Here is a 13,636-nt window from a genome sequence, read left to right on the forward strand (position 1 = left end):
TACGGTCTAAGCAACCGGTATTTCTACTTTCAGCCCAAAACGGCGAAACCACTCTTTGAATGATGAACAATTGACCCACTGTGTTACAGCAAACAAATAGTGAACTGCACACCAGCTACAGCTTTTTCATTCTCCCCTCTAATTGCTTGATCAAAAACAAAGGAATCCACAAACAAGTGTCATGGCTAAAACAGAGAACATGGCTAAAACATAGTGCCATGGCTAAACAATCAATTGTACAATCAAATCACAGTAAGTTGATTCTTGTTCACAAAGTACAACAACTGGAGTTTTGATGGAACAGTTTCGGAAACCAATTCACATGGACTCTAGGCTCTAGCACTCCAATGAGGAGAGAAAAAAAAAAGTATACACAATGAGGGAAGCACTCCCCTGTTACTTAGTTCCCGACTAGGACCATCTATCTCTCTTTTGAAAAATAAATAAAAAACAGGGCCATCTTGTTTGATTCTTCATTATCAAAAATCAACTTATTATGACCAAATTGCCTGATGCAATCAGCCCAAATAATGTTTATAACTCACCCTCACATGTAGAAGGAGAGGTCTGTACATCACTAAACACATTAACATAGCAGAGCGTTCCTCCAGCTTCATCAGCGAACGATATCTTCCTACGTTTCCTCGGCACTTCTGGATGCGAAACAGCCTTCTTTCCCTCTAGTGTCTGTCAGTAGGATTTTAACAATGTAAGCTGAGAGTAAAGAAAACACTTCAATACTATTAAACAATCTTAAAAGCAGAGATACCAACCAATATTTTACAAAAACGGTTGCAATCTTTGTTCATTATTGTCAACCATTTCCTTGTAGTTCTCTCCACCTTTAATGCATCCTCGGATGCTGCTCTCATCTGTGAATGATAATCATAAGATATCAGTCAAATATCTGACAAGATTAAAGTTGGGCCTCATCAACTTGCCAAGCAGCTGTGAACTTCAAACAGTTCATATAGTACTTAATTCATAGGTGATTCATGATCTTACAATATCTTAAGCCCTGAGAAGCTAAACAAGTCCGACCTAATTCAGAGGGAAAAAGGTAGACTTGCGCTAATTAATGCACAGACAGAAGAAAACAGATATTAACTAGAACTACAGCAATAATTGATAAGGCATGTGATCTTTTCAGTCCCAACAGATGGTTTACATGAGAACCACAAATGTAAATCAATATTAATTCTGCTGTACAACAAGAAACTAACTTCGTACATATCATAGCATCAAATTATTAGTAACGGAAGGAGCTTTAGCCTTATATTATGTACTACTCCCTCCGTCCCAAAATAAGTGTCTTACGCTTAGTACAATTTTGTACTAGAGTTAGTACAAAGTTGAGACAGTTATTTTGGGACAGAGGGAGTATTATAAATAGAAGCAGCTGACAGGGAAAAAACAGAGGAATGCAGAAGACAAATCTTAAATACATCTTTTTGTTCTCCAAAGCCAATATATGGTGTAACTTCATCAAACAGCAATTTTTGTGTTATTTTGTAGTATCATCAATCGGTTGCACAGCAGTAAAATCAAATGAGTTCACAGGTATCTGTAATATTTAATAATGTCTTACCTCAGCAGTGTTAAAATTGGGAAGCAAAGAATGTGCTTCCGATGACAATTTTTCGTCCACTAAACTTCTCATGTGCTTCAAGCTCCTGATAAGATTTGCTGCAATGCTCTCTATATCATGCATCTGCCTTTGTGAAAACTCAACAGCTTTCTCAGTGTCCAAAAGAACAGACGAACTTGTCAGCTGAAGAGATGGGGATTCTGTTGACTTGGCAACTCCTTTGCTTGCAAAGGAGACAGAAGCTCTGCTCTTAAGTTTCCTGTCTGTGATTAAAATAGATCGGCCTTGCTTGTTTGTTGTCTGTGGTAATGCTTGACTACTTGCATCACAATCTTCAAGATTAATCTTTCTCTCTGAAATCGGCAATGGTAACATGAACAGTAAGAAATAATATAATAATTAAGTACTCTGCTAAAAACACTACAGATACCATAGATTGCTTACCAAGCCTTTGGACTCCACACAAATCGATACCAGCCAAAGCGTTGCAAAACTCCTCCTGAGAAGTTGGTGACATAATCTGAAGAAAATAAAAGGATAGTTTAAAAGATGAGAAACTTGTTCACAACTATTCTTTGATACTTGATTGAAAGAGCTCTGCAGACCTTTCTCTGGGACAACAGCTTTTTTGGAGTATGATCTGAAATTGATCCTTCGTCAATGAAAAAATCAGACGCCCTAGTTTGCCCATCAGTTCCCAGGCAGGTTGGAGTTGAAATTGAAGATCCAGCAGAAATTTCTTGTATTTCTTCAGGATTAGAGGAGCTATCTGATATTGCACATCCAGTTTTGCCCATGTTAACACAAGCCTGGGCTAACTCTTGTTGAACAACATATGCTTCTCTGGATTCTTGATCATTAACAGATCTACAAATGTCAACATTCATTGTACCACTTAACTGACCATCATGTGAAACATTTGCTGCAGTTGGTGAGCTCAGAACCACAATAGTATCTGGAACTCCAACAGAAGTTTTTGTTGCAGAACACTTCCGCTGCACATTATTATTCAGAGCACCATAAACTATATTTTCTAGCCGCCCATCTTGAGTGTCAAAATTGGCAGTATGAGCCAAATCAAGAGACTTATCAAAAGCAAAATTGTAGCCTCGGGCTGCTTGCTCAACATTCATATGCAGTGATATATCCTTTGTTTTCACACCATGGCAGGCTAGTGAATCTAATTGACCCTCCACCGGCATCTTCCCAACATCCTCATGTTCAGTGTAAATCCTGTCTGTGCTTCCACATGAATCAGGTTGCATGACCACCGATGTGCACCTCATATCTGTGTTAAAATCATCAATATGAGAAGACTCTTCCATAGTTTTTATCCTTTCTGGTGTGTTGGCTTCAATAACTTCTGGATACCTGAATGCGTTGTTATCTGTATGATCATCACGAGAACGATTAACAGAAGACATCAAAAGTTCATTCCCAACAGAAGACTTATTCACATCTGAATTAATTGTATCGTCTAAATATTTCTGATGGTTGCCCACTTCATCAATGGGATCTAGTGAAGAAAAATTGTTATCCATCTTTTTTTGTTCCACACTGTAATGCAAATGCGCTTTGGCGTCAGAAACATCTGGTTCAGTTGGTGGGGTGATGAAACCAGGCTGCTGTCCACATCCATTATCTTCTATGGGAAACTGATGCAGCACAACAGATATAGGGTCACGGGTGCGAAATACTGCATTTTCCATTTCAGCACAGCAGATGTCCTCCCCAGCTCTTTCTTCAGCATGTTCTGCAAGTGCAGAAGAAAACCAATATTTATCAATGTTTACGAAAAAAGAATCCCCAGAAAGGTTTACTTCAAGAAAAAAGTATTAGCTGAAAGATAGAAGCCGTGCAGATTGATCTTCAATATTGAGATAACAAAGAACTGGAATATAAGAATTGCATTTTGTTTGGCTAACAATACTCACCAATAGCAATTCTCGAATGCTCTTGATCTACAGCTCTTCTTTCAAGCTTCTCTGTCGTTGAGTGATGCAGTGTTGACTCGAATTGGAAAGTATGTACAGGAGTGATTCCATCTCTCTTTGGTGATGTATCAAGGATTGTAGCATGTGGAGAAGATGATGCACCTGTCTTTCTTTTTGCTTTACGAAGGGATTTCTTTTCTTTCTTCTGTTTCAAAGCAATAAGAGGCTCATCAAGATCAACTTCCTCATCTGATCTTTCATCCCCAAAATCTTCTTCGTAATCATCTTCTTCATAATCATCATTGTATATTACATGGGTGTTCTTGCATCTTGCAGATCTTCTGAGACTCGAAACTAATATGTGAGCGAAATCTACAGACATCGTGGCTAAATGACAGTCTACAGATAGAGTGCCTTATTTGTAGCAAAATCTAATTAGAGAAGTGAAGGTCAAAAGGACCCCTGTAGACATTAAAAAAACAGGTGTCATAATCAAGTAAATGTTGCATATAAGCATCAATATCTTCACTAGAACTGAAGTCATCTTTCAGAAACAGACACCACGTTATGATATCCGTGCAAGCATCTTTTATAACTGAATAATCACAAGATGTTTGAGAACATCGCTATTAGCATTTGTATTCTTCATAAGAGAGCAGAAGAAGAAGAAGAAAAGGACTTGACACAACATAAAAAAAGACAGAACATACAGGTAAAATCTTGTACGTACGTACTAATAAACTGTGCTTCCAGTGGGGGAGATGAATTGAGAACATCGAACAGAAAATTTGTATAGAGATGGACAAAGTTGCAGCCTTTTACTGGCAAAAATCGCACCCCTGCGGTCGTCAAGAGGGAAAGACCTCGAATTTGTTATACTCCCTCTGTACCTAAATAATTGTACTTCTACAATTATTTAGGTACAGATGGAGTATTATACTGTACAAGTAGTGGGAAAGAATCACGAATTCCTCAACAAGCCCTGGCTCTGTGCTAAGAACTGCCACCTCCAGAGCCCGCAGTTAGTGTTAGTCTATAACCCACCCACCGGCCTAGAATGGTACTAGCTCAGAAAAACTGCAACTTCACCAGAGCCCCAGCAGTGGCAGATTCACCACAACCCACACACAGATCTACTGGTGCTACAAATCATTTCATCATCTTGGGATCCGAAAAATAAACACAGATCTGGACCCTGCAGGCAGGTACCTGAACCCGAAGAACCCGCGGCCGTACGGTCGGCGTCGAACTCGAAGAGGGCGACCGCTCGCTCCGTCCGGCGAGGCGCTGGCCTTGAGGAGGGAGGGAGTGAAGAAGGACGGAGGGAGCGGCGGCGGCGGCGAGCAGAGATCTCGGCACCGGAACAGGATCCCTAATCTGCTTCCCGGCTCAAGATATTTGCAGTGCGCGGGAGGAGGAGATCGCTTTGGATTGGCGCGGAGGGAGGCGGAGCGAGGGAAAATTTGGTGTTGGTTGGCGGGAAGGAAGGGGGGAGCAAAATTCTGTGGCGGCGCTTCGACTGGGTTTTTTTCGGAACAGATGGTCCACGACCGAGACCTAGAGGAAGACGACGAGGAGAGCGCCCGCTTGTGGGCCGGCCCATTAACGGACGGAGCGGTTTTGCATTTCGTTTTGCCCCGGGTTCTCTCTCTTTTTTTTTTCTTAATTGGTTTTACTTTTATCTTTACTTTTTCTCAGCTTTTAAATTAATTGGTTTTTTTCACTTTTTTTTCATACGGTTTTGTTTTTCTTTTTCCCTGTTTTTTTTTCGAGACATGTCTACATTTTAGATATGCATTGTACATAATGTTTGTATATATCCGCATTTTTCAATACATGCTCAATATTTTTTTATAAATACATGATTCATACTTTTAAAATACGTCTTTCCATGTCCACTTTTTTATGCGCCTTGTAATTTTTCATATACATCAAAAATAAATGTATACTGTATATGTTTAACATATTAAAATACCTTTTTCAAATACTAGTTTTAAAAAATCGTATAATTGTAAAACATCTTCATATACACGTTGAAATATATTTCGGTATCATACAAAACACTTTCTTAAAACTATGGAAATACTTTTCTGCATAGGATAAATAATTAGTGAAGCTTTTCCCGAAAATATATGAAATTTTTTCAAACTTGTTGACGTTTTTAAAAATAAGTGTTTTCTCAAATTCGTGATTTTTTATCAAACTCTTTTTTTCTAAAATTTGTGAACATTTCCCAAATTCATGGTTTTTAAAAAAAAAGTTGTGAACGAATTCGTGATCTTCTTTTTTCAAGTTCAATATTTGTTTTTCAAATTCTTGAACCTTTTCAAATCCGTGATTTTTTGGAAATCTATGGACATCATCAAATTCATGAACATTTTAAAATTCGTGAAACTTTCCAATTTGTGATTTTTATTCAAATATATGAACATTTTTCAGTTTTGTAAACTTTCCAAAAATCCATGGACTTTTTTAAATCTAAGAACATGTTTTAATTTGAAAATGGTAACCATTATTTAGTGTGACCAATATTACTTTAGCATATGCAGTTTTAATAAACGCACACATATATAGTTTCGAGTATTAGCGACACGTGATTTCAGGCGGGACCGAACCGCCGCCACCTATGTATGAAAACCGACTCCACATGTCAATCCTTTACTAGTCATATACCATGCATACACATTGTCTTCTACTCCTTCCGTAAGCTAATATAAAAACGTTTGGATCACCTAGTGATCTAAATGCAAGGGAGTACTCTTCTTGGCTGGCCTATTTTTCAGAAGCAACATCGGGTGGCTTTGTTTTCGGTAAAGGGGAGAATGATGCGTGCATTGGCACATTGGATGTGACCAAAGTCCACTTAAGTTTTGCATGTGATCTCTATTTATATATATATATATTACTATTGTGTTGCTCAGAAAAGAAATACAACAAGATTTTTTATTTTATGCAAAAATAATAGAGAGTTGTACAAGCAACATATCAAGATACGAGATGCAGAGGCGAAGCTCAGGGAAAAAAAATCTTACAAGCACATCATACAATATCTGAGAACCCAAATTAACATACGCGTCAAATCGGATGGGCCAGCTCAGGCGACAAAGTTAAGATCGATTATTTCCTTTTACTACTACGGACCTGCTTGTCCCAAGCCTCTATATTGTCTACCATTTGTGAGTTTCTTTACATGGGTTTTTGTTCAGAAATTTCTTTAGCTTTTACTATAATTCACATCAACGAGATGTGTAAAACTATCGCATTGTTCAAATCTTCTCTCGGAAAGCCCATCATTATCTTTTACTTAATTCATATTAACAATTCGAAGTGCACTATGACAGCTCTTGCCTCGTTGTTCAGGATGTTTGTGCATGCGACAAGATCAATAACCATCAAAGATTGGTTTAGCGATTTCCAAGGCGTACCGTCTTCTATGGTATAGCCAAATCGTTAGTGTCAAAATCCACTCAACTGAAGTTATTCTTGCTAATGGCTTTTTCTCATGTGGAAACCACCTTCTAAAATTATTTATTGCCATGTCATAAGATATTTTTGCATCTCACAATTCTCGGCTTTAGATTCAGTTGCACATGTTGATATACAACAATGGATGGACGACATGGTGGTTATTCATGCAAACTAGAAGGGAACGAAGATAGTTTTCTAGAAGGGGATATGGTTTTCTTAAAGCTACAAGCATTTGTTCAATCTTCGGTTATTCATTGTGCTCATCATAAGCTGGCGTTCAAATCCTATATATTCTTCAAAAGATTGGTTAGGTCCCATACAAGCTTGAGCTTGGGTTTCCAGTTTGTATCCATCTGGTGTTTCACGTACCTCAGTTGAGCCAATTCGTGCCTCAACCACATCAGGTGACTACGAGGTTGCCTTTGTTAGAGCATATATCTCCATATGTGGTTTTGATAATTGATGACAATTCCTATGGACTAATGGTTGTCTTAAGTTACATTTATAGGATTTGTCCATAGGCACTTCTTGAAGTCCATCTGTTGGGTTCAAGGAGTTTATATGATGACCAATATGGTATCCAAGGTATTATCCAAAAAATGGTCATAGAGACACATGGTTGATCAAGATCTCAGACAAAGAGTAAATCAAGATGATCAACACACAAAGCGTACAAGATGTACCGAGAGGGATCAAGTGATCCCATGGTATGGTAAGCATTGTCCATTACGTGTTTGTGTACTAACCCATGGTCTTCGTGAGAGTTCTATGTGGGGGTTAGGTGTGTTTCCATGGACTTGCGTCAAAGGGAAGATCTCATACAACCCATGAAGTATGACGTCAAGCTGTGATCGTCATCAAGATTGCGATGTGCAAATTCAAGTGGATCAGCACGAAGATATCATGCTTGAAGCTTGTCGTCCATTGTGGTGGCAATGGTCTTGTGAAGATATGCTGAAGAGTGGCTCACCCATAGTGAGTATGGGGGAGCAATCAACTAGTCTTCATCAAGCCAACGCAATCAAGAAAGGTGGTCCATCTTGAGGAAGCCAAGATCATCATCATCTAGCTCAAGAGGACGAGGTGCAAGGTATAGGTTTGCCCTTGATAGGTTTTCTGTTTAGGATAGATTGTTGTACTATCAAGGGGGGCTCTCAAGTGAGTAGCTTGATCGTATTGTTCGTTGAGAGCTCAAACCATTTGCATCCTTGCATCATACTTCTTGGTTCTTATTTGGTGTTTCTCTTTGTGAGTTTTAGAGCTTATGGTCATCTTCGTGACAAGCTCGAGTTCATAAAAAATGGAGTCCATATGCATCTACTATGATGTTTTCGATGTTGGAGTTTTTGCCGGTTCTTCATTCATAGATGACTCACATCTCTATATCATTGGCATTTTCATATCTGCCATATGCATCTACTATGATGTTTTCGATGTTGGAGTTTTTGCCGGTTCTTCATTCATAGAGGACTCGCATCTCTATATCATTGGCATTTTCATATCGCTGTTTGGATAGCTCTTGTCGTCCTGAATCCAACAAGTTTGGGTTTGCTCGATTCGGAGCTCGTATGCGAAAGTTATGGATGTTTCAGTGGCGAGAAGTAGTACCGCTGGACCTAGCGGTAGTACCGCTAGAGTTGGCGGTAGTACCGCTGGCCCTAGCGGTAGTACCGTGTCACGCCCAAGATGCGACCCTATCCTCAATTTGGCACGAGGGCCTCGTCAGGGATAGAAGCGCATCTCGTTGTGTTGCAAGAATGGATATCGTTACAAGTACATGTACTGAAAAGAAGAGATATAAATAATTGGCTTACACTCGCCGCAAGCTACATCAGAGTCACATCAGTACATTACATAAACATCAAGAGTAAGAGCAGGGTCCGACTACGGACGAAAACAAACGAGAAAAATAAAAACGACGTCCATCCTTGCTATCCCAGGCTGCCGGCCTGGAACCCATCCTAGATTGATGAAGAAGAAGAAGAAGAAGCAACTCCAAATGAAAAATCAACGCGCTCGCGTCAAGTAACCTTTTCCTGCACCTGCAACTGGTGTTGTAGTAATCTGTGAGCCACAGGGGACTCAGCAATCTCATTTCCAAAGGTATCAAGACTAGCAAAGCTTAATGGGTGAGGCATGGTTAGGTGGTGAGGTTACAGCGGCGGCTAAGCATATATTTGGTGGCTAAACTTACGAGTACAAGAAATAAGAGGGGGAAGATCTACGCATAACGGACGTGAACTACTGATGATCAAATGAATGACCCTGAACACCTACCTACGTCAGACATAACCCCACCGTGTCCTCGATCGGAGAAGGAACTCACGACAGAGACAGTCACGGTTACGCACACAGTTGGCATATTTTAATTAAGTTAACTTCAAGTTATCTAGAACCGGTGTTAAACAAAGCTTCCACGTTGCCACATAACAGCGGGCACGACTTTCCGAAAGATTTAACCCTACAGGGGTGCTCCAACTAGTCCATCACAAATTACCACAAGCCGCATATAAATCCTCAATCACGAAGCTCGCGATCTCGTCGGATTCCCTAATGGAAAACCTCAACTCTGAGATTACCCAAAACGTCACCGGAATTCCGATGCACAAGATATCCCGTCAAAGGTAAAACTAATCCAGCAAGGCCGCCCGACGTGTCGACGATCCCGATAGGAGTCGCGTACCTCGTTCTCAGGACACGATGGATGAGCTAGACGTCGGGATCGCTAAACCTCCGGGTGACCAGAGGGGCGCCGGACATCGCTCAGGTGGGACCAACACTCATGAGGAGCACTGGCCCGGGGGTTGATCAAATTATCCTCGGGTTAATTACTCCCTATGCAGTTCATTAGTTATTAGGCAAATGTAGTACCAAAGTTGGGCCTTGCCAGACCAGCTTTAATCTAAAACGAATTATCAAGGGGATCCCCATAACAACCCCGGTCGTGTTAGGAGCGCTCATTTATGGAACATAACACCGGTAGCCGAAACTAAGGGGGCAAAGGTGGAACAAAACACCAGGATAGAAAGGCCGAGCCTTCCACCTTTTACCAAGTATATAGGTGCATTAAATTAAATAGAATTTAAGTATGGTGATATGACAAGGAACCCATGTTATCACACGGCAGCATCTGCACCTGCAACTAGCAACGCTAACAACAAGGTTAAGCAAGCAGTAACATAGCCAATTAGTGGTTTGCTAGGTCGAACAGGTTGAAGGTAATCATGGCATTGTTGAGAGGCTGGAATTTAACATGTGGTAGGCAACGAGACATAATCGATAGCATCGAAATAACTAGCATGGCAATGATAGTAATGGTATCTCGGGAAATGGTCATCTTGCCTGAGATCCCGCTTGGAAGAAGAACAACTCGGAAAAGTCGGCGAACCAACGTAGTCGAACGGGTCCTCACATTCCGACACGCTTGCGGAACTCTATCGAGACGGGCAAACCGGAAACAAACATCAACACAAATATTCACCACACGATGCACAACATGATGCATAACCTACTATGATGCATGATCAGTTCAATGATGCAAGGGATGGCATGGCAAAACACCTCACGCAAACACTACACATTAAATGAAGCTCGATATGCAACGGGTTGCATATCGACGAGACTCCACGTTTAATTATTTAATTCACTCCCGATTATTTACACGACAATATTAAATGTTGTTAACAAGGCAAGGGGTGAAGTGTTGATCCTACGTGTCATCCTAGTCGGGTACACGCGAAACAAAGATCGGAGCTACGGCACAAGAGACATGCAACACAAGAATATATATGTCATGAATGCCTCATGCATGCAAGTTCATCACATCAAGACAAGGAGGGAAAATAAGCATGTATCGCCATGGCGAGCGAGAGGAAATCATGGCGGCAAAACGGAAACGATGCCACGTCAACGTTCCTATCCCGACAACTCGTCGAGATATCGAAGCCACGAATAGGGAGAGCGTGCGGGAACGGTAAATTAAGATGGGGTGATCCCGTATACCGGGTTCCCATGTGTTGGGCACAACATAGAGGGTCAACGTGCAACGGTCAAACATACGGTGCATACATGCATTCAACTCAAACAACACATACATTCGTTACACGACACGTCTCATCGGTATACCTTCGGAGCGTGCACATCGGAGCGGTTCGGTCGAAGCGGACGTCGTGGAGGTCATGGAAGTAGTCGTACACGGTCTCGTCGACGTTAGTCGTTCGCTCGACGTCGTGGTACACGGTCTTCGGCGTCGGTTCATGGTCTTCGGCGACGGTAGTCGATCACGGGTCTTCGGCGACGTCGAGGAAGTCGAACTCGCTTCCGGGGTCGTCGAGGACGTGGTTGTGCACGGCAATCTTGTCGATTCCATGGAGGGGGGGTTGGTGCACGCGGCGACGGCAGGCGACAGCACAAGCATCGAACGTCGGCGACGGCAACATGCAAGCAACATAGCAACGACAACAATATGCAGGCCATCAGCAAGCAGCACTAGTAGCTAACTAGCACAAGCTACATCAAGCATCTACAACAAGCAACTAACAACCTAGCTTATCAACTACAGCTAGCAGCAAGCAAGCAGCAAAGCAAAGCAACTACATCAAGCACACTAGCAAGCAGCATGCAAGGCACAGAAAGGCAGCACAGCATGCAGGCAACCTCGGCATCAGCGGCAAGCACCAGCCTGCCGCAACTACATCAACTAGCTTTTAGCAAAGCAAGCAAGGCAGCAGCAACTACAGCTAGCATCGGCAGCAGCAACTACACCTAGCATCGGCAGCAGCTATGGCCCACAACAACAACACAACCTACAGCGGCTAAGCAACGCAGCAACAACATCGCGGCAACAGCAAGCTACTGTGAGCCTCAACATCTCGACGACAAGATCAACCTGCAGGCACAGCCACGACAGCAAGAGCAACATCAGTGGCTAGGGCAGCAGCAAGCAATAGCAACACAACAGCAACCTTAATAGCTAGCTGCAGCGACAGCGGCATCAGCTTCAGGCAACTACAACGACCGGCACCGGCAGTTAATTCGGCAACGGCGGCAAACGCATCGCAGCGGCAAACAACAGCAGCAAACAGCATGGTGCAACAGCAGCATACACAGCAGCAACAGCATGCAACCGGCACAACAAGGGCGACGGGCACAACAACGGACATGGCTAGCAACAGCAGCGGCTATAGGCAGGCAGCAACAGCAACATGGCGACACAGGGGCCTCGGGCCGCCCGGGAGGATCCGAGAGGAGGAGGCCGGGGTCCTGGAGGGAATGGCTGGCGCGGAGACCACCGGGGAGCAGGGAGGCGGGGACCGTCGGGGAGCAGGCCATGGCAGCGCCGACGGAGGCCTGCAGGCGGCGCATGGCGAGGCACCCCGGGGAGGCGGCGAGGCGGGCGCGGCGACGGACGGCTAGGAACTAGGGCGTCGACCGGGGCTGTGCGCGGCGGGGCTGGCCACCGGCGTGCAGGGCGGCGCGCGGGCGGGGTCGAGCGCGATTGGAGGCGGCGCGGCGACGAGCTAGGCAGGGAGCTGCTGCGCTCGGGGCTGGTGTCCACGGCGGGCGCAGTGCAGGGCTGCCGAAGGCGCGCGGGGACGGCGGCTCGGGCAGGAGGGCGGCAACGCGCAGAGGGGAGAAGAGAGGGCGAGGGAGGTGGCCACGGCGGCGGGAGGTGAGCCATGGGACTCCGGCGAGAGGAGCTTGGCGGCTCGGGCGAGCACCGGCGGGACGCAGTGAGCATGGCGAGGAAGAGGGAGGAGAGGGAATCGGGCGAGGGCTAGGGAACGGGAGGGAGGAGGCGCTGGGACGAGGGGAGGATGGGGTGACGGCGCTGGACGGGAGGAGAACGAGGGATCGAGCCTGGCTCTCCCTGGCGCTAGGGTTGGAGGCCTGGTTTGGCCTTGGGCCGGCTGGGCCTCCTCTAAATGGGTTTTTCTTTTCCCTTTTTAAAAAAAATCAGATGACTCAAACAAAGTGAAAAGGCTTTTAACAAGATATAAAATAAAATAAAAGCTTTTGATTTCTTTGAAAAAGAATATATTCCCAACTATAAGAAATAGTTGGGCATTTTTAAAAGAAATAAGATAAAACCTTTTTGAAGAAATAAAATTAAAACCCGTTTACAAAAAAAAAATCGAACCCCTTTGAAGAATTAAATAAAACCTCTTTATTTAAAGAATAAAATAAAAGTCTTTTAAAAGAGAAAATAAAATGGGACGGTTTTAAAATAAAACGAACGGAGAAATAAAATAAAAACCTAAGGGTTGCCCCCACATTTAATAAAAGGGTTTTAAAAGAAGACGAATCTTTTAACGGGGTTAAAACGGAAACTTTAGCAAACCGCACAACAAATAAAAGAGAGGGGAGAGAAGGTTTACATCCTCGGTGCAACAGGGTTTGAAGCGGCTCTGTTGCACCCACTCTTGTCATGCCAACGAACAACGCCACACTCACAAGCACTCACAAGCAACAACACGGAGCAACAAGTAACACCGACAAAACACAGTTGACATGATGCCATGCATGATGCGATGATGCAAACTACATGACGATGCAACGAATAAAACTAAACACACGACGGAAACGGAAATAAAAGGGGGGAATCTTCTGGGCGTCGGTCTCGGGCTGTCACAACTCTCCTACACTA

The 13,636-nt window shown here is 43.3% G+C and overlaps 1 protein-coding gene across 1 annotated transcript; it reads right to left on the reverse strand.

Moving 5' to 3' along the window:
• Positions 1-237: 237 nt before the first annotated feature.
• LOC123424544 lies at positions 238-5,044 on the reverse strand. The gene is made up of 7 exons (XM_045108175.1): positions 4,732-5,044; positions 3,523-3,984; positions 2,194-3,341; positions 2,033-2,108; positions 1,589-1,941; positions 774-872; positions 238-687 (listed from the first exon to the last, which is right to left on the reverse strand). The coding sequence occupies exons 2-7, from the start codon at positions 3,902-3,904 to the stop codon at positions 535-537; spliced, it is 2,211 nt and encodes a 736-aa protein (XP_044964110.1). The 5' UTR covers positions 3,905-3,984; positions 4,732-5,044; the 3' UTR covers positions 238-534.
• Positions 5,045-13,636: the final 8,592 nt, after the last annotated feature.

This window comes from Hordeum vulgare, chromosome 2H, assembly GCF_904849725.1.
Source record: "Hordeum vulgare subsp. vulgare chromosome 2H, MorexV3_pseudomolecules_assembly, whole genome shotgun sequence".
In the NCBI taxonomy this organism is placed as follows: Eukaryota; Viridiplantae; Streptophyta; class Magnoliopsida; order Poales; family Poaceae; genus Hordeum; species Hordeum vulgare.

Coding starts and splice junctions, on each gene's coding strand:
- LOC123424544 (XM_045108175.1), bottom strand. CDS start 3,904: ATGTCTGTAGATTTCGCTCACATATTAGTTTCGAGTCTCAGAAGATCT. Junction 2,109..2,193: donor AGCTGTTGTCCCAGAGAAAG/GTCTGCAGAGCT, acceptor TATTTTCTTCAG/ATTATGTCACCAACTTCTCA. Junction 873..1,588: donor CCAATTTTAACACTGCTGAG/GTAAGACATTAT, acceptor TATCATTCACAG/ATGAGAGCAGCATCCGAGGA.